The 25350-nt window shown below is 27.6% G+C and overlaps 1 protein-coding gene across 1 annotated transcript in view; it reads left to right on the forward strand.

Moving 5' to 3' along the window:
- LOC113556087 (KN motif and ankyrin repeat domain-containing protein 2) overlaps positions 1–25350 on the forward strand; it is a 46407-nt gene that overhangs the window by 8671 nt on the left and 12386 nt on the right. Inside the window, exons 2-7 of the mRNA XM_026960823.1 lie at positions 2887–3107; positions 4979–5123; positions 5187–5317; positions 5390–5470; positions 6130–6223; positions 10277–11141. Coding sequence (XP_026816624.1) covers positions 2887–3107; positions 4979–5123; positions 5187–5317; positions 5390–5470; positions 6130–6223; positions 10277–11141 — 1537 coding nt within the window. The remainder of the gene's footprint in view (positions 1–2886; positions 3108–4978; positions 5124–5186; positions 5318–5389; positions 5471–6129; positions 6224–10276; positions 11142–25350) is intronic.

The following is a 25350-nucleotide window of genomic DNA, read 5'->3' on the forward strand; positions in this document are numbered from 1 at the left end:
ATAAGTTATAATATATTATCAGCCACAATTTAATGACCGTAAAAATTATTCATTGTACTAAAGTATTAATATAATTTATTTTATTTTTCTAACTTATCATTAAATATATTTGATATTAATTCTTAAGAATGGCATTTTTAAATATGTGGTAAAAAAAAAAAATATTTAACTACTTAAAATTTAGAAGTATGGAGAAGTAAACCGATATTTTGATTCCATTCGGCGCTCATCAAATGTTTTGATAAAACTTTTATAACTCATACTAAATTGGATTTTAAAAATCGAGCTTCCTACAAAATATTCCACTATGGAGTATAAAATTAAAAATGAGCTGTCATTCAAAAAAAAAAAAATAATATTTTAAAAACTTTATTACCTGTCTACTTATATATTATAAAGATAACGAGTGCTTATTAGAGAAAGAATTATTAAGTCCATATTATAACTAAATAATAAACACGCGTTAAAAAATATATTTACTTTGCAATAATACAGTATATCAGTAGGTAATATTTAAGTTTTTTTTTAAAACATGTTCGTATTCAGGTATTCTTATACAAATATTAACCTAAAGGTTTTTCTAAATTTTTATCTTTTAAATTATAATTACACAGTGATAGATAATTATGCTTTTATATTAATAACGGATCTATTTGTTAACATTATTGTCCAATTATTTTTATTACATTTTTAATATTTTTATATTTTTGATTCTTTGAACGTCGAATTAAAAAAAAATTAATTTTGAAAGCACTGTCTGGTAGACAATTTGATATAGTTAGTACTTTTTGTTTAGATTAATATATTCTCAATAATCTTAAAAATAATTATAAAAAAAGAAAACAAACAAAAAAAGCAAAATGTTTTCAAAATGTTGATTTTTTTTTTTGTCGTATTTTATGATCATTTGACTGTAGATATCTGACATTTTCAATGAACATTTTGAAGTATTTATCATTTTATAAACTTGATATCATTTAAAAATTATTATTTATATTTTCTTGCTATTTATAGATATTTGAAAAATATTAGACTTTTTTAGTTTATTTTTTTATTTATGTTTAATTTATTATTTTTTTTTTTTGCTAGTTAAAATCTTTATTTTGATATTTCTTATTAGTTATTAATTTTTAAAAACTCAAGTTTAGATTTAATTTGTTAAAAATCTTGGAAATTTTAAAAGTATTTTGTAGTTAAAAATTCATAAAATTTTTAATTCTAATTAAAGCTTGTATAATCTATAATATAATTTACTCCAAAACGATTTTAGTTATTCTATTGTGATTAAAAGTAACTAAACCTTTTTTCATTACTATATTATTGTATTACTCAATTCAATTTACAAAATATTTAGACTAATTTTAAACCATTTATATATCACGAATTAAACTATTCATCACACCGTCATGCGTATCTAGTACGTTAATATTTACTTATAGATTATCCAACAATAATTTTTTTTCTTTATAAGTATAGCAAAATTTAGTTATTTAATTCAATCTACCGTATTATTTACGTATAGAAAAATAAATTGTTTATAGTAATATAAATAAATAATAAAATATCTTTAAAAATAGTTAGAATATACACATTGATTAATAATTGAATTAAAATTTAACATATCGATTATAGTGATCAATTAAAATAATTAAATAACTTGGTACACTAAAAATCTAGTACCTACCTACTAAACAGCAAAATGATTGTTCTAGTTTTCTGTTATGACTTTCAATGTTGTTCTAAAATTATCTAACAATACAAAATTAATAACGAACTAAAATGCATAATAAATGTTATTGAGTTAGGTATATCGAAAATGATTAAGCCAAAAGGCACACACAATGTCCGAACAGGTTCTTGCCTAACCACCGATTTTGCTTTGCGAGAATTCATTGTCAAATTAGTCCGAATAATAATTGTCCTTGACTCTACGACCGGGAAAGAAAGTCATCTCTCCTTATTGTCGTTTCTCATCTCAACTATCCAACGACGTGTATTGTAGCTTAGAGAAGAAGTTTACCGTATTAATCACATGATATTTACTATATATGTCTATATGCCCTTGATTATAATATGTCTAAATGTGTAGATACTTATTTATCTAGTTCAGATCAATTAGAAGCGCAAATGTAGGTATTTTTAAATTCACAAATATTCAACCAATGGAACGATTTAAATTAGCCATTTGTTCAGTCTCGTAGATCAACAATATAAATATATGGCAACTACTCAGCAATTCGTTTTTTATGGTCTGTTACTTTCGGCTATGTACATTGTAGAGTTTTAAATTAAATTAATTATTTCTAGCTTTTTTATTATTAGGATTAGGATACTTGGGTATCCAATATAATATATATAGAATATACTCTTTTATATCTCGATTAGTATAAAACCTGCACTATAGCTTTATGTATTTATAAAAAAAAAAAATCAATAGTTTAACTATCGTAACTATAATATATAACGCAAATGTCATTATAAAAATTATATTGACGAGCTAAAAATACCTAATGCAATATAAAACACACGAGGCAGCTTACAAATTGCACAAATGATTCGAGAAAAACTGTGTGTAGTGAAGTGCAATTTGGTTATCATGTTTGTATATAATATTGGATCTAGTTAGAAATAGCATTTACACGAGCATAACGTAACATCGTAAAGGAATTCGACGTTGTGAAGACCAGTTTTACGTGAGTACATAAGACGCATTCCGTATGTCTTAGCGTCCATCCGTTTTGAAGTTGAAGTGCCCAGCAATCCGTGACCATTATTATTATTGTTACTCTCTCTCTCCCGTCGAGTCATCTTGACGTTCGTTCTCTTTTATTTTCCTTTATATATATTTTTTTTTAACCGGTTTTAATTGTTTTTGCCCCCACGCAGACGATACTTTTCAAATACAAGACTGGCTGCGGTCAAACGGTAACCATGACCGAGGTTACCCGGAGTTTGATTACCACCATAGGATCCGCCCTCTTTCACCAGTTAAGAGGCACCGGATCTCCACTATTACCGATGGGAGAGTACCGGACCGTCGGAGACAGCTCAAGTCAATGGAATCGCTGTTAGGATTGAGCGATGAAAACTTAAACGGCAAACATCTGGTACGTGACGTATAAGTACAGTACCGGATAATGTATTATTATGTAACAATAATTCAAAGAGTAGAACAAATATGATAACATAGAGATTCCGTTAAAATAGTACTTACGGGATATGGCTATAGGTATAACATTTATATATATATATATATAGCTTATACTAGTATAAAAATATCTATTTAGAATTATGTATGGGGTATAGGAATACTGTATTGAAATATTGCTACATATTTGTGGAAAGAGGTGGGACGTTTATTGGATACAGATACAATGACTGTTGAACTTTTTCTCGTTACGCTAATTTTGTCCAGCATTACGTATTCATTGTGGGTGGGTAAATTTTTCTAAACATTTAATCGTAATGCAGGTAAATTGACGTATTTTATTCAAATATTAAAGGAAATCGGTTTATTATAAATATATAATAAAAAAATAATATTTGTAAAATGTCATATTTTTAAAAATTTTAATTTTCATATTTAAAAATATGATAATATTTACATTTAACTGAACGATTAAATGTTTAAACATACCATCGCCTACATGGTTTATGTATTGTAGGTATATTTGAAGTTTGAATAGATGTACATAGGTAAAACTTTATTTTAAAATATTAAATCTTCATTTTTAAAAGTACAAATTAAATTAAAAAATTATTTTTTCTTAAAATGTTTGAATAGATAAATGTAGAGGTATAATTAACTATTAACTTTTATTAATTGTGATTCAAAATAATGTAATAATACGTTATTTTAAGCTGGTAACTTTATTACCACAAAATAGAGAGAAATGGTCGATTATAAAATGATAAGTACATTTTAAATAATTTTACTTCTGTGTAAATACTGTCATTTGTGACAGTGAGCACTCGGTGAAAAATAATAAACTTATAATGACCTATAATAAATATATAAAATACAATATAGATCAAATTTCTAATTGGTTGTTTGTGATACTTAAGTGTTTTGGAGCATACATTTTAAATTTAAAAAAAAGTGGTAATAGACAAAATACATTAAAAAAGTAAAAATAGTAACACCATTGATTAACCGATAAATTGTCTTTTTTCAATCAGATTCTTTAAGTTTATATAGTGAACAAGTATGATTGATTTATATTTTTAGTTTATACATCATAATCATTACATTAATACTTTATATATTTCATTTATAATATTATGATCAAAGAATTAACTTAAGTATAATAATAAATTGTTGTTAAAAAAAAAAAAAAAGCTTAACTAAATATAAATATTTATAATTGACTATTATTTACAATATAGTACCTATAAGGTGCAAAGTTGAAAGAAAAAAATATTTTTAAACACGATGGTAAAATACAAGTTATTTACACTCAATAGTAAGTTTTTTGCTGCATGAAACATTATTAATTATCATTGCAGTTTTCAATGTTTTAACTGTATTCACTCAAAATCTATGGTATTGTAGAAGTAGCATTTAAATAATATGTAGCTTTATATTTACCTATTTTACATTTAGTTTAAAATAAATGTTTATAATTATAAAGTAGTTTAGCAAATATGATGTATTTTTTTTAAATGAATTCTGAAATAATTATTTTTAAAACGTTTAACAGTGATTTAAATAAATAATTTTATAAAAAATTGATTACATTTTATCTATTTCGTTTCAACTGAAGTTATTATTTTTTTAACAATTTAAATTGTATTTAAATCTGTGTATAGATTTCATTGTTAATCTGTTAATCAATTGAAATTATTAATATTATCATTATTTTTATAGACGTAAACAATTTTTTTGTTTTCACTTGAATTTTGTTTTAAACAGATATACGACGCATATTTTACATTTGCTTTAAACAAATAAATACTGATATAAAATTGTTTTATTAAGCATTCCGAGGCTGTTATGAGAGCATCGCCGGACGTGCAAGACTCTCTGGATAGAGCTTTAATGGACTTTGAGGAAACCCTTGAGTTGGCGTTTCAGTCAAACTCTATTGTTCCGCCACCTAGAGGATTTTCCAATCAAAACTTAGGTATGTAAGAATATAGGATCGAATGTCTGTGAAGCAATTTGTTATTGGAAATTTGAATTTTAGTTGAAGGTGATGAATCGAATTTCAATAAGCTCGATAGTAGCTTTGAGAGCAATACTACTGGCAGTAGTGGTTATTCCACCAAGCCTGATCAGTCCATGCATCGGTCTCTAAACACTTATAACGAACTCCAAGTAAATTTGTACTTAAAAATTAAGTATTTGTACGAAATAACACTAATGTATTTAAAACCACGGTGTTCACAGCTCATCAGGGAACAAATGGTGAAGAGCTTGGAAATTATTAAAGATTTAGAAGAACAAGTTAAACTTGTGCCTATGCTTAAGGTAATATCTATTATTTAATCCACAATTACTATCAATACACTTTAATTACATGTTAGTAATAAAATTAGTTGTCGTGAGCACAACGAATGTGTTAACAAGTAGAACAAATCGATGACGGGTTTGTTGCGTGTTATTGGAAAACAAAGGTCTCCGATTGCATACAGGGATACAATTTCAAATCTAGCATATTTCTAGCGTGATATACCTTATGAGCAGAATACATTTTAAAACGATTCCACACTGTCAAACAAAATTATTTTTAATTGACACATTTATAAAAGAAAAAAATATTCTAATCTGTTTGCGAACATTGATGAAAGTAATTGGATATTTCGTGTTGCGAAGTATTTTCAGTAAATTTCCTACATAAACAATGTCCAATATTATATTTCTAACGTGTCGAGTATAAAATACAATAATAATAATATTACATTTAATAAAATCGAAATACAAATTCGGGCATGTGTGAGATTTATTCACAGTTATATAACTGAATAACTGATTATTATTTTTACATACATGTTATAAGTTATTTTGTTTCGGGATTTTAAGAGGTGCGTATAATTTACATATTTATATGTAGGACGTGTAGGTGATGCCTTAAAGAAATATAATATACATAATAAAATATTGTCAATTGTATTGTGTGTACAAAACAGGCGCAGGTTTCCTCGTTGAATTTGGAGAAGCAACGCTTATCCTCTGAATTAGACAAACACAAGAAGTCGGAGAACACAAACAAATATGCAACGGGTAAGTGTTTTCGCACAAATACACGTTTTTAATACCTAGATGGGCTAGGTTTGGATTTGCATGGCAAAGTTGTACACTTGCCGAAATTACTATACCTACGCAATTTGAATAGGATTTTAGGTCTTGAAGGCCATCCTAATATAATAGTATAATATCACCGGATGTAATCACGCCCCCCACACAAGATTAATGCTAACAATATTATATATTAATAAATTCATTTCCAATAAAATAGCATAACATATTATGATTATTAATATTAATTTATAACTATATTTTCATTCTTACATATTTATTTGGAAGTAATAAATTAATTTTTCTTAAACCCATCGTATGTTTTTTTTATTGATATTAATTTCGAATATTTTTTAAAATATTTACTACGAAAAAAAAATAAATAACTTTACATTTACGTACCTATATTAAATAGTTATTTGTTTAATAGGTTAAAATAATCTTAATTATTTTAAGAATTGGAAACGAGATGTTTGATAGCTCAGGCACTCAGCCCTTAAGCACTATAATATGGCCAAATGGTCTATATGTGCATACTGTATAAGTATAATAGCCAATACATATATGTTAATATTATAGGTTTAATAGCTGATGGACATTTATGGTTGGTATTGTAATTGATAATAATATTATAGTATTCTTATCGCAAAAATAAAATAAATACTTAGGCAACATTATTAATAATAAAGCATAACAAAAAGTAAGAACATATATACAAGAGTCAAATATCTTATGATAATATAATAAAGCAATTTGAAAATATAATTAATAAATAATGGTTATAATTTATAGGTACCTATAGTTGAAAACTAATAAATTATTAATGATTTAAAAGAGTATTGTCGGGACATTTTTTTTAAATAATAATATACCTAATGTATGGTTGATAGTAAATTATAGATTACATTTTTTTTTTATAGGCGAGGATTTTTAAATTGGCAATTACTTAATATAAGGTTACCGACTACGTAATATTTAAACACGAATAAAAAAAAAAAAAAAAAATCGTTTTGTAACTTTATCCGATCGCAATATAATATGTAGTTTTAGTTCTTGCTTTTGAAGTGTTTAAGGTTTACGCATTTATTTTCATTTTAGTGAGTACTTATTAGTATATTCCCATTATTATTTTAATAATATGATTTGGTGAAGTTAAGTTAATATTTTGATTTTTAAATTTTATATAGGGTGATTAATCCAGTACACTCACCTCTTTTTTAATTCAATAATGCAGTTATTCAAAATCCAGTCTTAGGGACCTATACCACATTTTTAAATTCATGAGATTTTTATACTACTGAAGAAGTGTTCTACGAAGTTACAAACTTCTGTTTTTCAAATATGAACTCCAAAAAGTGGGTGATTTTCTATTATACATCATTTATCGAATATTTTTTTCTAAAAATGTTGATGTATTAAAATTAAAATTCGAAATAGTTGTTTTTGAGTTATTTAAGTTTGTGCATGAAGGTAAAATGTTCATGAGGGTAGGTTTGAAAGATATACGGACTATTATGAATTGAACATTTTAGTAATTAATATTATTCTATCAAGATGTATAATTTGTAAACATTTTTAATAATTAAAAAACTACTCGTTCGGATTTTGAATTTGATTTATTTTTTGAAAAAAATCCACTGAATTATTTACAATAGAAAAATTATTCTAATAAATTATTCAATCGAAAAATTAACCTAAATTTGCAAAAAAAAAATGTCCTTGTAAAAATGTTTTTTATTTACTTATTTAATCATTGGCATGTGGTATTTCTCGTGAATTAAAATATTTACGATGTCTACCAAAAAAAAAAAAAAAAATCAAAAATTTTGAATGTGTATAAATAGCTTAAAACTAGTCTAAATATTTTGAAAATCATATTATTTATTTAATAGTGATATTAATATTTAATGAAAATTTTGAAATCTCTATAGTTATTTATTTTTTGACTTACAATAAAAAGAATAGATTTTGTCAAAATGTGGTTCTGTGTAAAAATTTTCGTTTTCCCATATTTTTTTATATTTTTCACGTTGCTTTGAAAAATCCCATGAACTGTATATACTACTTTTAACTCCCTAAAGTACTAAATAAATTCAATTTCCTACCAAAAACCAGCCTCAAAGCCAAAATCCTAAGAATTTTTATTACTAATATAAAATTAAAAATATAATGGCAGACACAAAAAAATAAAACACACCAAGGTTAAAACCTATACATTCATCACCTAGAATTCTAAAATAATATTCATTTTGACGAATTTTGCTACATTTTAAACTTGATTTGACATTGTTATGCTTTAGTAGCTGCTAATAGATATACAGTACAAAATCCAAGATTTATACTATCTTCAGAGGTCACACCAATATTATGAAATTTAAATATATATATATATATGTATGTAATAGAAAATAGTAAATATACTATATAATTATAGTATGATATGTAAATTGGCGCAACGGTCGTTGGGTTAGTGGTTTTCAAAAACGGATGAAACGAACGATCGACTGTATATTATGCTTCAAAATATAATAGGTACCTACAATGGGACAGGTGTGGGGGGAAGCTGCACGCTTACGGATCACGCGTCCTCAGAGCACGAACGTCGCAGCATAATATAACATCACGGTGGTAGGCAAGATGACTATAAATAATTAACACGGGACAAAGCACAACGTGTCTCGGGACTACGCTCCGAGTATGGTATATATTTTTTTCAATTTTTCAGTATACACATGTAAACACGCAGAATCGCATTAGCCGTTTGTGGATAAACGAGTAGGTCGCAGCGACGCGCGCTCACGCGTGTGTGTCTATCTGTTATTATGTTTTAAAACAATTAAAAAAAGTTTGACGTTTACACGAGACAATAACTCATCGTGCGATCCTGCCGTAAAATAGTATATAATAAAACATATATCGAGTCCTTGGAAAATTTTGCTTCTTACGCGTAGACTATATTTTCACATTCCTTTGAAAATATGGTGTGATTTATACCGAAATTAAACTAATTATAAGTACCAATTCTAAAAAATATCTCGTATAAAATTTCATAGTACATATTAGTAAACAGATTTACTTTAATTAACAATTAAAATCATCCCTTACAGTATGTTATTAATTTAAAATCCTACAAGTATCGAGGTTTTGTATACTTGCCTATACGTCCTGTAGAAAAAAAATAGGAAAAATTTTACCACCCATTAATACGTATTTATGTTTTTTTTGTTAAATATTCAACAAAATATATAATTAATGTTTTAGTTGGATAATAATGTAATTAATGTTAATCACTTTAGTCGTTGATCGTCACATCTGCATGTATTGTTTCTCTTCTTCAAACGTAAAACATAGCAATTGTATATTTTGCGTACTGTGGTTCTAATTTTGCGCAGTAAGTTTTAATCGTTAGAGCAAATTTTACCTATTACCAAAGTTTAAGGTAACATTGGGTAATAACATTATCCGAGTTTTCTCTACAACTGTTAATTTTTTACGACTTTATAGCTGTTAAGCAGCGAGTCAAGAGAGTTGACTGTTAGGTATCTTTTCTAAGCTTGCTTAAAAATATAAATGTTATAGAAATCCCACGATAAATATAGATATTTTTCTAACCATTAAATTTGATAATAGATCAATTCTCTCTATTTTTAAAAGTATAACAACACAAAACTGCTGAAGAAAATTGTATTGTATGTTTGTATAGAACGGAATAAAACACTTGCTTGTGATGGCGTTCTCTATATTTAGGTTTTTGTGGACGTTGTAGGCTTACTCAATGACCTGAACTCGACTCAAAATTTTGATAAAATTACGATTTAGTCATAAACATTTTATACCCGCTTTAAGCTACAACCCAATATGACGACTCGAAATTTTTTTGGTTTTCAGTTAAGAAAACAAAATACGCGGTACCTGCACCTAACACTTAACATTACGTCGACTCCCTATATGCCAGACTTCGGCCTAATAACTAATCTAAGATATTAATATTATATCCTCAGTTTATGTATATATATATATATAATTATTCATTTCTAGTCGGTGGCGGATGGTCCCTGTCGGCGCTTCCGGCTAACAGGCGCACAGCCGTTTCCACCAAAGAGGTTGGCGTTAACTGTGTGCCCATGTGCCGGGACGTGGGAGTAACGACACCGTCGGCTACGTCCGTGAACACGTCTACGATGACGGAACGGCCTCCGTCCGGGGCCGCCGTGCACACCCAGACGGACGCCGCCACCAAGCCAGCCACAATAGCGGCGCACACCCAGACCAAGGACGCCGTAAAGCCAGCCACCTCAGTGGCGTGCACTCAGACCGCGGTGGTCACAGACGTCCAGCCGGCCACCGTAGCGGCTGCGGCAGCGGTGGTAACGGTGACGGCTGCACCAACGACGGCAAACGTTGGCACGCAGTCCTCCAGGCCGGCCGCCGTCAGGACGGTCGCGGTAGGCGTGACGGCTAGGCCGCGGACGTACGACGCCAGCGTGGCCGCGAAACCGACGCTCAAGCACGTCGGGTGTTCGGCCGATGTGACAACGGACACGAAACCTGCCGCCGTGCCGGTGACGCGCGCCACTCAGACGGATGTCTGCAGAGACGACCGCAGCGGCCATAATCGCACCACGCAAACGGAAGCCGCGGCCACCAGGACCAATTACGCAACGATCGGCCGGCGGAGCAATTCGTTCCACCATTACACGCCGGTCGCTGCCGCGGACGCGACGTCGCCGCCGGTCACGTCCAAGATACCCCGTCTCAAGCCCGCCACGCCCGAGCTCAACCGGAAAGTGTTCACCAGACAGGACACGTACACCAAGACCGAGGCCGAGATCTGCACAGACGATCAGCAACCGTTGTCGCCGCCGCCGCCGCCGCCGCCTGCACGCGTAACCGACGACGTCAGGTAAGGGGATCCAAACCGTATGATGCGTTATTGCACTTTATGATTGACCAACGACCCGAATTTATAAACATTATTATAAATACATAATTTAAAATTGATTAACTACAACATGTGCATTATATAAACTCGTTGGATTAGTAATAATAATATATCGTACCTACTCGAGGTACTATATCAGTACTGGTTGACATGATTATTGTATATAATATCGGTGGCATAATTTGGTCATGTTCGTGGGCGGGGACAAAATGTTAATACACTTTACCAGTTTAAGCACACGTACAAGCAAATAATTACATAATATTTAAAATTGAACGTGCATATTGATATGGTTATACGCCGTTGCTCGTGCGTTCAGGCATTTGCATATCAATCTTGCTAAGTCGTGTTTAATGTTAGGTGACATAGAAATCCATTTTAAGGTACTGTGGTTAAGTATGTGAACTTTTATTTTTGCATTTTTAGAGGTTTTATGCCAAATAGGCATATTTATGCGTTTTTTTAAAATATGTTTCAGGAGGATATACGAAGAAGCCCCCTCTCCCCACTTGTCCCGTTATAATGCCACTGTTGTATTATAATACTATATTAATTTATGCGTCGGACTATGCTCGAATGCGTCTTGTTTTCAAACTGTACCTTTTTAATTGCCCATGTGCATCCACTATGTGATTACTGATATTTTTTTTGTACAGCTCAACTGCATTTACAATTAATAATTATACAAACAACAAACAAATTGAATTGATATTCAAATCATATTTTATCAAAAAAAAAAAATTAGATTATTATAAAATCGCATAAATTAACAAGATTTGATTACGTGGAGATTAAAATATCGGCAATGATAAAAATCAATACCGAAAACTATTTTATAATGAAATTATTATAGAAATAACAAAAATAATATATTACAATTTTAAATTGACTGCTTAAGTGAAAATAATATATTAAAATTTAAAAATTAAAATCTTTGGCGTGTAGTCTAGGTTGTGGTTCCCGGTGGAATGCACGTTGTTTAAATACTAAATAGTATACATAGTAAGAAAATCATTTGTAATGTTTGACGCATTCGGGCCATGTCTTTTATGGGCACACTTGGAAGGATGCAATTCGGGCATGCCATCTCTTAGAGGTGTATGTTCAAATCGCATGCCGTGTACCCACAAGTTAATTTATCATGCACGATGCACTTATGTGCACAACTTAAACTTTATTTTTGACTTTTCTCTTGTGATGGTTAACAGTTTATTTCCACCATCTAATTAAGCTCATTCTAATTCTACAATGCGTACAGCCAATGTTTGTGAACCATTCCATTACAAATTGAATAGCATGTTTTACTTTTAAGTCCTAATATTTTTTAATTAGGCTATGTTTTAAAACAAGTATAAAGTATAATGTATATATATATATAATAATGCGTAATTCAAATTTAAATAATATATGTCGAGAAATATTAAATAAAGAAAAATGTATAAGTTCAGTGATGACGAAATTTCAAAATAATTAAATAAATATAATTAAAAATGTAAAAAAAAGTTGGCATACATGGCGTTGCCGATAGTAAAATAAATAAAATAATACTTTTCCAATTTTTTATTATTTGACGTTGAATATTTTCATACTATAAAGTAATTTGTGAAATAAATCGTAATCTGTAATTAACTCTAGCTAATAAAACATATTTTCAATTTATCATTATATTATAATATATTGACGCATGTATAAGTTTATTTATATAGATACCTATCAACAAATTTATTTAATAATTAATTGAAAATCGTTAAATTTATAGATAATAATATTATAATCCTGATTCTTGATAAATGTTAACCATACAATTTTGTCTAACACGTCCGCTTAGCGTAACCGGTAACACCGCAAAACCATCACACATTACACTCGTTTATATATGTATATTGCGGCGACGTACACTACGGGTCGTTGACAGCTGATGTTGCTGCTGTCGGTATGATAATATTATTATGAAGTCTGAGGAATAAAAATAATAATAATAATAATAAAATAGTCTGGTGCGAAGACTGGACTGTGACTAGCGCTCTGGCTGGATTCCTAATTCGACAGTGTGTAATATAGCCACAAAGCTGCGCAAATTACTTGATTTTATTGTAACTCGAAACAATCAACGTCACGGCAACAGCTTCCACGAAACCACTAACCTGCAGTGACTGTTCACTATTCCTAATAAGCTACTTTCAAGTACTCCGAAAAAAAAAATTCATTGGTTAATCATAACATACCTAGATAGGCACGCCGCCGTACGCGTTGCCTGAAAAAATTAAAACTGTTTTTAATTTCTGTACGTATAGTTCGTATAATGTAGTAGGTACTTGCAGATAAACACAAAACAGTGAATAAAGGAGTGTGACCTTACAATACCTTATTATATATATGACCTTATTTTGACTGGTAAAATATTTATTTTCAAATAAAAATAATATGTTATAGAAGTTTTAACTATAGTTATTGTACATTTTACTTTGTTGTCGGTTGGTATTAGTTGCATTTTCATGATTTCAAATTAAATCTGGAAAAATTTATTATTTATTATATTATTTAGAATCAATTACCAATAGCACATGTATGTTTGATAATGACGTGATTTTCACGAGTTCGTCATTGTGTTTAACAATGTCTTAGTGATATTAAGAGGATGCCAGTGTAGTATTTATTATCTCTCTCTAACCTACGCGTAACATAGCAAATTTTACGTTCGCAATATTTATTATAACTATATTAATTTCTCAAATTAAAGTGAAATGACCTCTTATAAAATTTAAAGTTAAGAACATTAGCTAAGGCATCTCATAAGCGTGTTATTATATTTTAAAGTGAGTTATGAGTATTTTAAAACTGTAAACTGTTTATACGCCTTAAAAAACTCATAACTCGCTTTAAAATAAAAATATAATATAACGCTTATGAGATGCCTTAGCTAATGTTCTTAACTTTAAATTTTATAAGAGGTCATTTCACTTTAATTTGAGAAATTAATATAGTTATAACAATTATTGAGAACGTAAAATTTGCTATGTTACGCGTGGGTTAGAGAGAGATCACAAATACTACGCTGGCATCTTCTTAAACAATTCAAAAGTGATTGAGCAGTACAATTTTGTAACTCGGTAACCTTGTGACCTCAATAGTAATTGTCCAGTTTAGATTTGTATTGCTTTTTTGGTACTCGTTATTCGGTGATTTAAGATAGATATCTTTACAAGATTTATGTTTGTACATATTGTACAATTGTACTGAACGTTAGTACTTATGCTAACACTCACAATACAATAATTGAGATTTAGGTCATAGGCCCATACCTAGGTAGTAATATTTTATGCACCTGCCGTCGTTACGGGCTTAACATGTTTCCACCAAAAAAGGTATTGACTGATTTCACGTTTCGGGGAAACAATATATATACAATTAAAAAGCTACTACAAAGGAAGTTTATTTAAAATACATTAAAATATTAAAAAAACAGTTCACTATACATTTTAATAAAATCATTTTTACATAGTAAGTAAGAATATTAGGCAACTTTTTACTAGTACCAAAGCCGTGTGAGTCAGTCGAATAAAGACAATAAAAAATGGTCATATAATAATATATACAACGAACTGGTCGGTAATACGTATATATCCGATCGATTTACAATTTCGTCTTCGGTAAGATAGTACCGGTCCAGGATATACTTATTATTGCTTAATAAATTATTCATTAAGTATATAAAAAAATTTTTAATTATATTCCATATGTTTATTTAATTTAATAATATTGCATGTATATTAAACTATTTAGTATTATACAGTAATTCATATTTAATTCAATATTTTATATGACAATTATTTTAAATAAACTTGCTGTACATACCTGAGTATAAGCTCTTAAGTTCTTAACAGTATAGAATTTTTTTTACTAGAAATGTAAAATTGGTTAATATTTCATTTGGTGGAAATAGTGATAAAGGTTATTGGGAAAAAATATAAGATAATTGTATGGCTAGTGTACTAATGGAAAGAGAAAAGGTACACTTTTGGTTGAATCGAGAAACCTGTGCGCTGTCGTTACATTTTTGTCGTCTAACATCTGTATAAATAACTGGCAAGGTCTAAATTCATGTCAAAAAAATATATGAGACACAAGGAGCGCTTACTAAATAAATTATTGTTTTTTTTCTTAATAATTCATGTTGGAATTAAGGAAATGAAAAACCTGCAATGGTTATTATATATAGATTATACCTATATCTATTATTTGTAGTTTTCATTGCGAAAGGATTAAAAGAACGTACTATATACTATTTACATATTTTGAAATAAAAATGGACTTTTGATTGAATCTTTTTGTTCAGTTCAACTTAAAACAATAAAATGAAATAAGACCTGTGATAATTTTGTTTTTCGTCACGAAATTTGTTTATAATGCATTATCTATTATGCAGGAATTTATTGAAATAATAATAAATATTAATTCAAACTAATATTCTATATAGGTACGCGCAGTTGAATATAAACGCACACATAATTATGCGTAATTTAAAAAATGGTCGTTATATATTATTCAGTCAAAAAATATTGCGTAATAAAGGTATACAACTGTATTTGTTTGCCGAAATCTGTCGACAGTAGGTAATTCACTTGGATAAACCCGCACAAATGCATTAATGTTAACACGCCGAGTTGACACGGCTAACCGGTTGAATAAGAATATTCGTGCGCCTGTAAAAAATCGATTTTTATTCTTCATCGTTACCCAAAATTTCCTTCTATACATAGATTTGGAACAGAGCAAAATGTACAATGTGATTATTGTATTGTGTACTTTTTTGCGTTTCTTCAGGAGACGTTTTTTTACACATTTATAGTGATTAAAATTACTATTTAATAAACCAGATTAATCAAAAAAACTACATATAATTTATTATTAATTAGTTATCATCGGATATAACCAAACTTTAAATAACTATGTTTAATAACTTTAAAATATTACCAATATCAAATCCTTTAAAAATCGATTGTGTGCGGCAAAGCCGACGCGTTATTAGTTTTTAGTATAAGAACTTACCATACGGGAAAAACTCGCACACTTTACAAAAAATCAGATTTTGATAATTTATTTTTTATTTAAAAGATGAAGACTAGATGGTTAGTTTGGGCTAGAATTTAAAAAGTTATTTTCAGAAGTTGTAACCTAGTATAACCGCTATACCTATATAATCAATTATCACAAATATTCGAGTACTTCAAAATGAAAATAGGACTGCCGTAGGCTTGGTCTTGATCTTGGTTTGCTCATCACTAGATATATAGCTTTTTAAATAATATCAACAAAATATTAGTGTCATATAACGTATTAAAATGTAGATTAATGTTATCCCGTTGCAGGCAGAACCTATTTACGAATCGCGTAATCAATCTAGATTCTAGATGACTGACATATGCGCGCACGGCTTGTGTTGCGGGGCGGATCGCGGAGGTAGTAATTTAAGTATATATTAATCATCACTATTAATCTGTGCTCAGAGCATATAATTTACCGGATTTGTTTTATTTTCAACACGATAACATTCCCTTAGCCGGATAATACTTGCTATATGGATATATTATGTACTATGGTTTTAATGTGACATTCAAAATTATGGTTAGGATTAAAAACAAACATCGTAGGTTTTTGATTAAAATGGTATTTACCGGCACCGTGTGGCGTATATCCTAATATTTGTGATGTCGTCCGATACACGAGTATAATATTATATTATACAATGACTATATGCCTATATATCGGAAACTCGGACGACGGATTTACATAATTACATATTACTATGAATAATAAAACTATGTTTATACTCTTTCGTTTCAGACAAATCTCGTTGTTTCGCTCCGATTACATTATATATACGTATAGACTGTACGGTATAGTAAACACACGACACGATGTAAAGTTATAATACTGCGGGCATGATAATAATACGCGTCGGAATTATTAATTCAAATTTATTTTGTTCTTCGGCCACTGTTTGCGTGTACCCATATAATATTGTACATGTTTTTAGATTCTGAGCTTAGCGGTTTATAATTATGTTTTTTATATAGTAATAAAAATAGGTACGTTAATATTCAACTTAATATCTATTGTTATAGTTAAATGAATCTAGTGGTTGATTAGGAGTCAAAAGTAAAAATTCCCTGTACTTTAATGGGGGAAATAAAATAAAAAATTTGAGAAAAAAATGAAATGTTTACGTAAAACCAATTTTCTGATTTTTTTCTGATTCAGAAATGAATTACAGTAAATATATTAATTTTTCACCAAATTTTTATATTATTATTTTCTATAGACCATATAATTTTAAAATATTTTGCCTCTTTTTAAGCTATTTAGTAATTATAGATATTTAAAATATTAGATTTTTTTTTCATTTTTTCCTACATAGATCGAGATAAAAAAAAAATGTTGGCGAAATAAAAAACTTGAAAATTTAATCACGGTTCCTCATAAATAATTTATTCAAAAATCAAAAAATCTTAAAATATATAAGCACATTTTTTTACAGATATATTTGAAATTAAAATTAGAACAAAATCAGATATTTAAACGAGGAGACGAATAACAATTTTAATGATTTTTTTTCATATTTTGTTAATTCTAGGAAAAATACTGCGTATTTCATTGATTTTCATACATATATTATACATGTTTAATATTATTTTTTAAAAAATTGATTTTTTTCTCTCATAACCTATAAATGTACTAAATAATAATAACCCTAATCATAACTAGTTTTAAAGAGTCAACTCAAAAACATAGAACTTTGGTTTATGAAGCCGAAATAATATTTTATACTACGTATAGGTGAAACCTGTATATTAAATCACTAGAACATCAACAATTTCCTTCATAAACAAGTGTTTGTTATAGACAGACTGTAATACTATTTTAATAAAAGACATTTAGGTATATACGTATATATTCAATGAAAATATTAAAAAAACCGATAATATATATTTATAAATACATTATATTAAATACAAGTGCACACATACATACATATATAATAGATAATTAGGCACATAAATAATTATAAGTTTGCGCAATTAACCTTTTCATTATTGGTGATTTAGAATGTAATCGGTCGTAACCCATATTTACTAAGATTGTTGTCTGTTATGAAAATATCGAGGAGAAATATTACTCATCTTTGTGTCCATATTATATTAAATATATTGAAATAGCCAATAGGTAACTATCATTTTTCCGAGATTTTATCATTTTTTCGTCGAGCGAGATATCGGTTATGTCAACTTTCATTATAGTATATATTTATGTATCTAATATATTAATTAATAATAATAAAATCACAGCTTTAATTTAGAAATAATAACATTTAATTTTGTCGTTGACAGACTCCCATAAATAAAATAAAATCGGGGCCCCTGGCGATTGACAGGTTTATTGGGTTAGACCTTAGCTAAATGGAGACATATTTATGCACTGCCAAAATACGCTAACTAGTTTGCGAGATTTGTTGTCCCGGATCCAACGAAAATGTTCGTTTACCATTCGTATCCGACAATATTATATAATAAGTCATATTGATATGGCTACAAAAACCTATTTCGCAAATTGTCCGTGAAACTACACTGTTTAAGCAGTACAGCAAATAAGGAAGGGGGGGCTTGGTGACTATAAGTCCACCCAAATATTCTAGTAGCTCTTTCAAAAAATAAGAATAGAATTTAGGTGTATCATTTTTTTTTATAAAAGTTGTTATCATGGATTTTTTTAAACTTATCAGGAAAATATTTATAAAATAAAAATTATTTTAATTCATAATTAAAAGTAATTGTATAGTTATTATTGATAAAATTACAAATTATTTGTAATGATGTTATAGTATTTATTTATTTATTTAAACGGGCGAACCCAGATACAATTATTATAGACATACGTCTAGGATTTACATAAAACTTTGTTATTATATTACAGAGAAACGTATACAATTGCATTAACAATCTTAATTTATTGTAATGAACGTATAATGTTAAATTATGTTGATAAATCTTACAAAAAATTGTTTCGATTTTCTTATAGATGCATTAATCAAAATATTTATAATTTTATTATAATATAATTAAAATATTTTTTTTACAAGGCATACCTTAATATTTATACATTTATCATACATGTTATATGTTATAGGCATAATATGTATATATATATTTATACATTTATTTATATAAATGATATACTTAATTTTAAAATAATTCTCTTGGGGCTTGAGTCCCCTTGATCACTTTCCCTATTATATATATAAGTATTATATACGTGCCTTATTGAGTTTATTTTGTACGTTGTTTTTGGACACTTGAAACAGTCTTATTTCTTGGAAGCTATATTATGTTGGCTTAGTCATGCGAGTCGCGCCCATTATTCACGTGTATATTTTACCTCTCCTAAGTCCTAACGTATTATATTATTATAAGTTGTTAGATCGTCACAAACAAGAACTTCCTTGCATGTGCCACGGGACGAAAGAGATAAATTATACAATTATATTTTGACATTAATAATAATTTATAGCCATAACAGTTTACAAATATAAGTCGTAATATAACCGCATAGGTATCGTAACATAGAAAATAATATATCATACCGACGCGTCAAAAACGGTTTTTTTAGGCATTGATATATAATTTTCTAGACGACACCAGTAAAACCTAAACAATAACATAGACACTTCATATAGTGTTGATAAATGTAATAATTTAATTATAATCTCTAATATTATATTATGTTTGCTTAAAAGCTTAGCTATAGCTAGGTACTTGTATAATATGAAATATGAGTACGAAGTGTACAAGATCGCATTTAGCCGCGAGTCCATATATATATAAAAAATACAAGTTGTATAATAGATACTGTCAGTGTAATAATAACTAATAAGGATTATATACACTTTGTATTTGTATATTATATTCTCTATAGTCTGTAAAGAAATTTTGTAATTTATGTATACGATACAGTCGGCATACCTATTATGAATTATGATCACGTTGAAATCCATTATCCTAGAACTAATTTTCTACCAAAAACTACCCTTAAAAGTTTAAGGATTAAGCATTTTTCCAGCTCTAAAACGAGGTACACTAACAAAAAAATTATATCATAGCAAAACCAAAACATTTAAAGATAAGTTTAAAAGGTGTTAATCAATTAATTTTTTATATTCTATATTATACTTATAAAATATATTTTATTTATTAATTTATTTTATTATATTTGTACTATTACGTAGTAATACAATAGCCAGTAGGTTTTAATAATTTTTCCGAAATCTCCAGATATATATATATATGCAGATAATTAAAATACAAAAATAAATGTGGAAAAAAATTTCATTTTAGTGTAAGTAAAATAAAAATTATGGAAAATACATTCAATATATTTAACAAAAATATATATATACATATGTAAATTATGTATATACAAAGTAATATTACAAAAAAAAAACATATTTTTTGTCATTTTTTATTTAAATCCTAAATTCTTTTATGGCATTAAATTTCAAGTTCTTTTAAATGCTCGAACGTTAAATTAATCTAGTTATAATATAGGTCTCAAAATATTTTTAAAACGACTAAATGTATATTCCACATTATAACTAATGCAATTGGTGCATATTTGATGTGGGTGATAATAATGTAAATAATTCAAAATTTTTGAAGCATAATACCTGGCAATATTTATGTTTTTTTGTCTGAAAACTAATAAAGCTAGAATTTTTTTAAATTACTGTATGATTTTTATTTTTACGATGATCCTTATTTTTTCAATTATATAAACAGTAATTTTTTCATTATTAATTCAAAAATACCTGTGCATATTGCATACCTATTACCAATCATAGATATACATAGATATGTATATATATTTTCCAAAGTTGTAATTATTGAAAGTAGTATAAAACTTATATTCACTGAGATGTAAATTAAATAATTTTCATAATATTTTGAGTTTTTCGAATCGAAGTTTCTGAATTAAATTTTGTAATGATTACTTGAAATTGTAATGTATGTTCATAATAATATTAAAAAAAAAATAAAAATTTCAAACGCTTATAAATAATAAATAATCAACATTATTCAGTTATTATTAGAATGTTTTGAGAATTGCTTTGTTTAGGTACACAAATCATAATGTATGTAAGTAAACTTTCAAATGTATATGTTTAATATTTTTAATTAATTACAACAAAATAAAAATAATCTTCCGAGGAGAAATTTGCATAATACGCTTGAAATTTCAAAATTAAAATAAAGTATTTAGTATTTTTGATATTTTTAAATATCTATAAATTTCACTATTTTTTCATTATATTTACTCAATTATTTTAAAAAGTACTTGAATTTTTTCTTTCTACCCCTACTATAATTTAAATCACAAAGTACCTAGGTATACTAACTACTATAGTCATTGCAAGCTATAACTATTGCAGTATTGCATTAGCCCACAGATCCAATTTGCTTTTAATTTAAAAAAAAAGAAAATGTTATGTTCATTATATAATTTTATTATGTTGTTCTTTTAAAATAAAATTTAAAATTTTTGTTAAATGAAAAATTTCAAAAAACTTATTAATGACATTTAAGATTCAAATAGAACTATCAATATTAATATGTTTAACAACTTACAATATTTTGTTTTACGATCGTCTATAATTATAACTATGATAATTATTTTTAAGCTAATGACAATTTGTTTAATAGCATTTTGTTTTATTTGAACATTAAGACAACCAATTCTAATAAAATATTACAATTTTAAAATCATGTTCTTTTGTTTTTTTTATTTTACGTTTTTTAATATCACTTAAAATGAATAAAATGTCGATAATAATTGCGTAGTCGGCTATCCATTTTAAATAACAATCGATAGACGACAAAATACGAAGACAATTACATGAGACTTGTTGTAGTTGTACGAGTGTTCAGCTGAAAATCAGAAATTTCGTAATATTATTTTATCAATAAATATAATGTTATTCTCTTAAATAATAAATAATTTCTTAATTAAAGGTAACTTTTACTCATAATAACAATTTGATCAAAAAAGTTAGTTAGTGTCCACTCTCCGCTGCTTCACTCGCTACTATGAATACTATAATTAAAAAAATATGAAAATAAAACAATTGTTAAAACAGTTAAACCAATTTTCCTATTTTTCTTCAAGCGTGAGGCCCCAAATCTCAGAAAAGAGTTGCAGTGCCTGGTCGTCCACTCCCCCTCCCCAAGGAGAGCCCAGTTAATGTTTACAAATTACCTCATATTGATACAAACCATCTATTTTTAATTTTTTTTTTATTTATCTTATTATTGCATATTTCCTCTATAAACACTACAACACGTTGTAGGCTATATTTAAAAATTTTAAACGAACATTTTGAAAAGGATATAATGTCACGTCATATATAATACGCTGCTAATTTTAATTTTAAAAAATCAATGATTTCGTCTTTGACGAAACAAATTTATAACCTATTAAAATTACTAAATATTTACTCGAGAGTAAGAATAACAAAAATTATTTACAAGTTTATATCAGTCCCTCACGCCACATTTATTTAGTTATATGTATAATGACAGCAGTCCCCTTAGCAAAACTTTTTATATAAACGTGACAAATAATTTAATTTATAATCAATAATCAAACAAGGTATTTAGATCATAAATAAATAAATACATTTATAAATACATCACGATGGTCATCACTATTTTACCTTGACACAGTGACAGCGTCCTCACGGGAAATGCAAATTGAAAATACTATTACCTATGTATAATATATATTATATATTATATAGGTGTATATTGTATATATAATTATTATTTATGCAATATTAGTAAAGTAATACCATTCTCAAATACTTAAGTTACTAAAGATAATTATACATAATATTTAAATGTTATAAACTGTTTAATTAAATAATGTTTAATACTACAAGAAGTAACTTAAAGTAATATTATATCATAATAACTTAATAATTTCCCGTGTCCATGTTAAATTCTATCCTGACACAATATGATTTATTGTTACCAGTCACTGTTTAGTTAACTGTACTTTTCTAAATTTCCACAACATATTTTTGTACATAATTAATTTTTTTTTTCTTAATACTTGTCTATAATTTACTAGTTGTTTGTCTCAAAAAAACGAATTTTATCTTCGTAAGTTGACTGTTTTTGTGGAATCGTGGTTCCAATATTTAGTAGAGATGAAAAATATGATCAGGAAAACAATTTTATTTACTATATATTCTACTCCAAACAAAAAATTTAAAATTAATTATGGTACAAACATTTAAAAACGTTAATGCACTATGCAGATATCGAATATAAGTAGTATTATAAATCAACGTTAATATCAAATATCATTCATAATTCACAGGCGCATTATAACGCCCATAACAGCATCTTATCCTAATTCCATACCAAAATGACATACATTTAAAATATGGCACCAACATTTCGGCGCTTAGAACCCCCCCCCCCCCGCTCCTTCGTAAATAAATTTCGTTATTCCCAATAATATTAAAATTTTATAATTTTTGTAAACTCTATTGAAAACAAATGACAATTTATTATGACATTTTAATAATTCCCGTTGTATTTTAAATAAATCATTATTTATAGCTTGATTTTAAGGTAATTTAGGATTTTTTTTTATTGTTTATTAGCGTTAACTATGATTTTTACTCGCTATTTTATAATACGACCGACCGTTCAAAACAGTTGATGTCAATAGCGAATAGTCAAAACATATTAATTTTTAATAATAATAATATACTTTATGTTAATATTTTATAGTTTTTATTTTCACATTTCTATTGAGAATTCAGCCTTCCTTCTTATTGTCGCATACATACTGTATGTACACGTTGTACACAGTATTTTATATTATCATGCTTGTTATATGTGATTATTAATTTAGTTTCTTTTGTATTGATTGTTGTGGAATAACCTTCAGAATTTGTTTCACTTCAACAACAATATGCTTACTACATGATACCACAATAACTCTAAATTACTTCAGAATTTATTTATTTATTTTTCTAATTGCTATACAATTGCCTCGAGTAGTCATGTACACGAAGTGTTTTTTTTTCATTTTGCGTTATTTACCTAAATGGATCATGTTCTTTGACGTAAATACTAACGCAAACACGTACATTTTTTTCGCTTCCTTAGATGTAATAAAAATGCACTATAAAAAATGTGAAATTTCGCATCAATTATCATACACCTAGAAAAATGACAACGGATTCCAAAAACTATCGCATGTACATGCATTTATACTTGAGCACTTCGTTTAGTTTAGAATTTTTAGATTGTATAGATGTTTTTATGACAACTCAAAAGTCGCATAATTAATAATGAAATATTATTTTTTTTTTTATATCTATATGTATGTGTATTGTACAATATATAAATATATATATATATATATATGTGTGTGTGTGTATCCATGGTAGAATTGGAAATCAGAACTCCCCCCCACGGAATTGAGATAGAAAATTAATTTTTATATCCAACAAATAAAAGTTTTTTTAAAATATTTTTATTTAGAATTTTAAATTTTAAATCACACTCGGTCTGTTTAAACGTATTATACACACTCCACGCACGCATGAATTATGCATACATAGTACATACACACATATACTATAGAATAGTATTACTTTGATCATTTTTACGTCATACGTATTCAGGTTCCCACGAACTCATTAGTCATTATACTCATTAGAATCAGATCACATTATGACAATTTTAAATCGGTTGTTCGGTCCTGATAATACCGTTTATATTGTAAGTTTATTTCACACACTCATTTAACACAATAACATTATTGTGTACCTAAAGTTAGTTGAAACTATTTTACTTTATTAATGTAATTCTTTATCAATGATAAATGATCATTTACTAAAACATAAAACATTGTTGTTTAATTTTTTTGTTTTCGATGAAAGAAAAAGATATTTTGGATATTTTTTAAAATAACATAACATATTTAGTACAAAAATATTCACAATTTTTAACATATTTTTTTTTTTTTTTGTGGTAATTTCAAAGTTTAGATTTTGACGGACACCTCTACTAAATTTGTAATGAAAATGACTATCCAAATGTCT

The sequence above is a fragment of the Rhopalosiphum maidis genome, chromosome 3 (genome assembly GCF_003676215.2).
Source record: "Rhopalosiphum maidis isolate BTI-1 chromosome 3, ASM367621v3, whole genome shotgun sequence".
Taxonomy (NCBI): Eukaryota; Metazoa; Arthropoda; class Insecta; order Hemiptera; family Aphididae; genus Rhopalosiphum; species Rhopalosiphum maidis.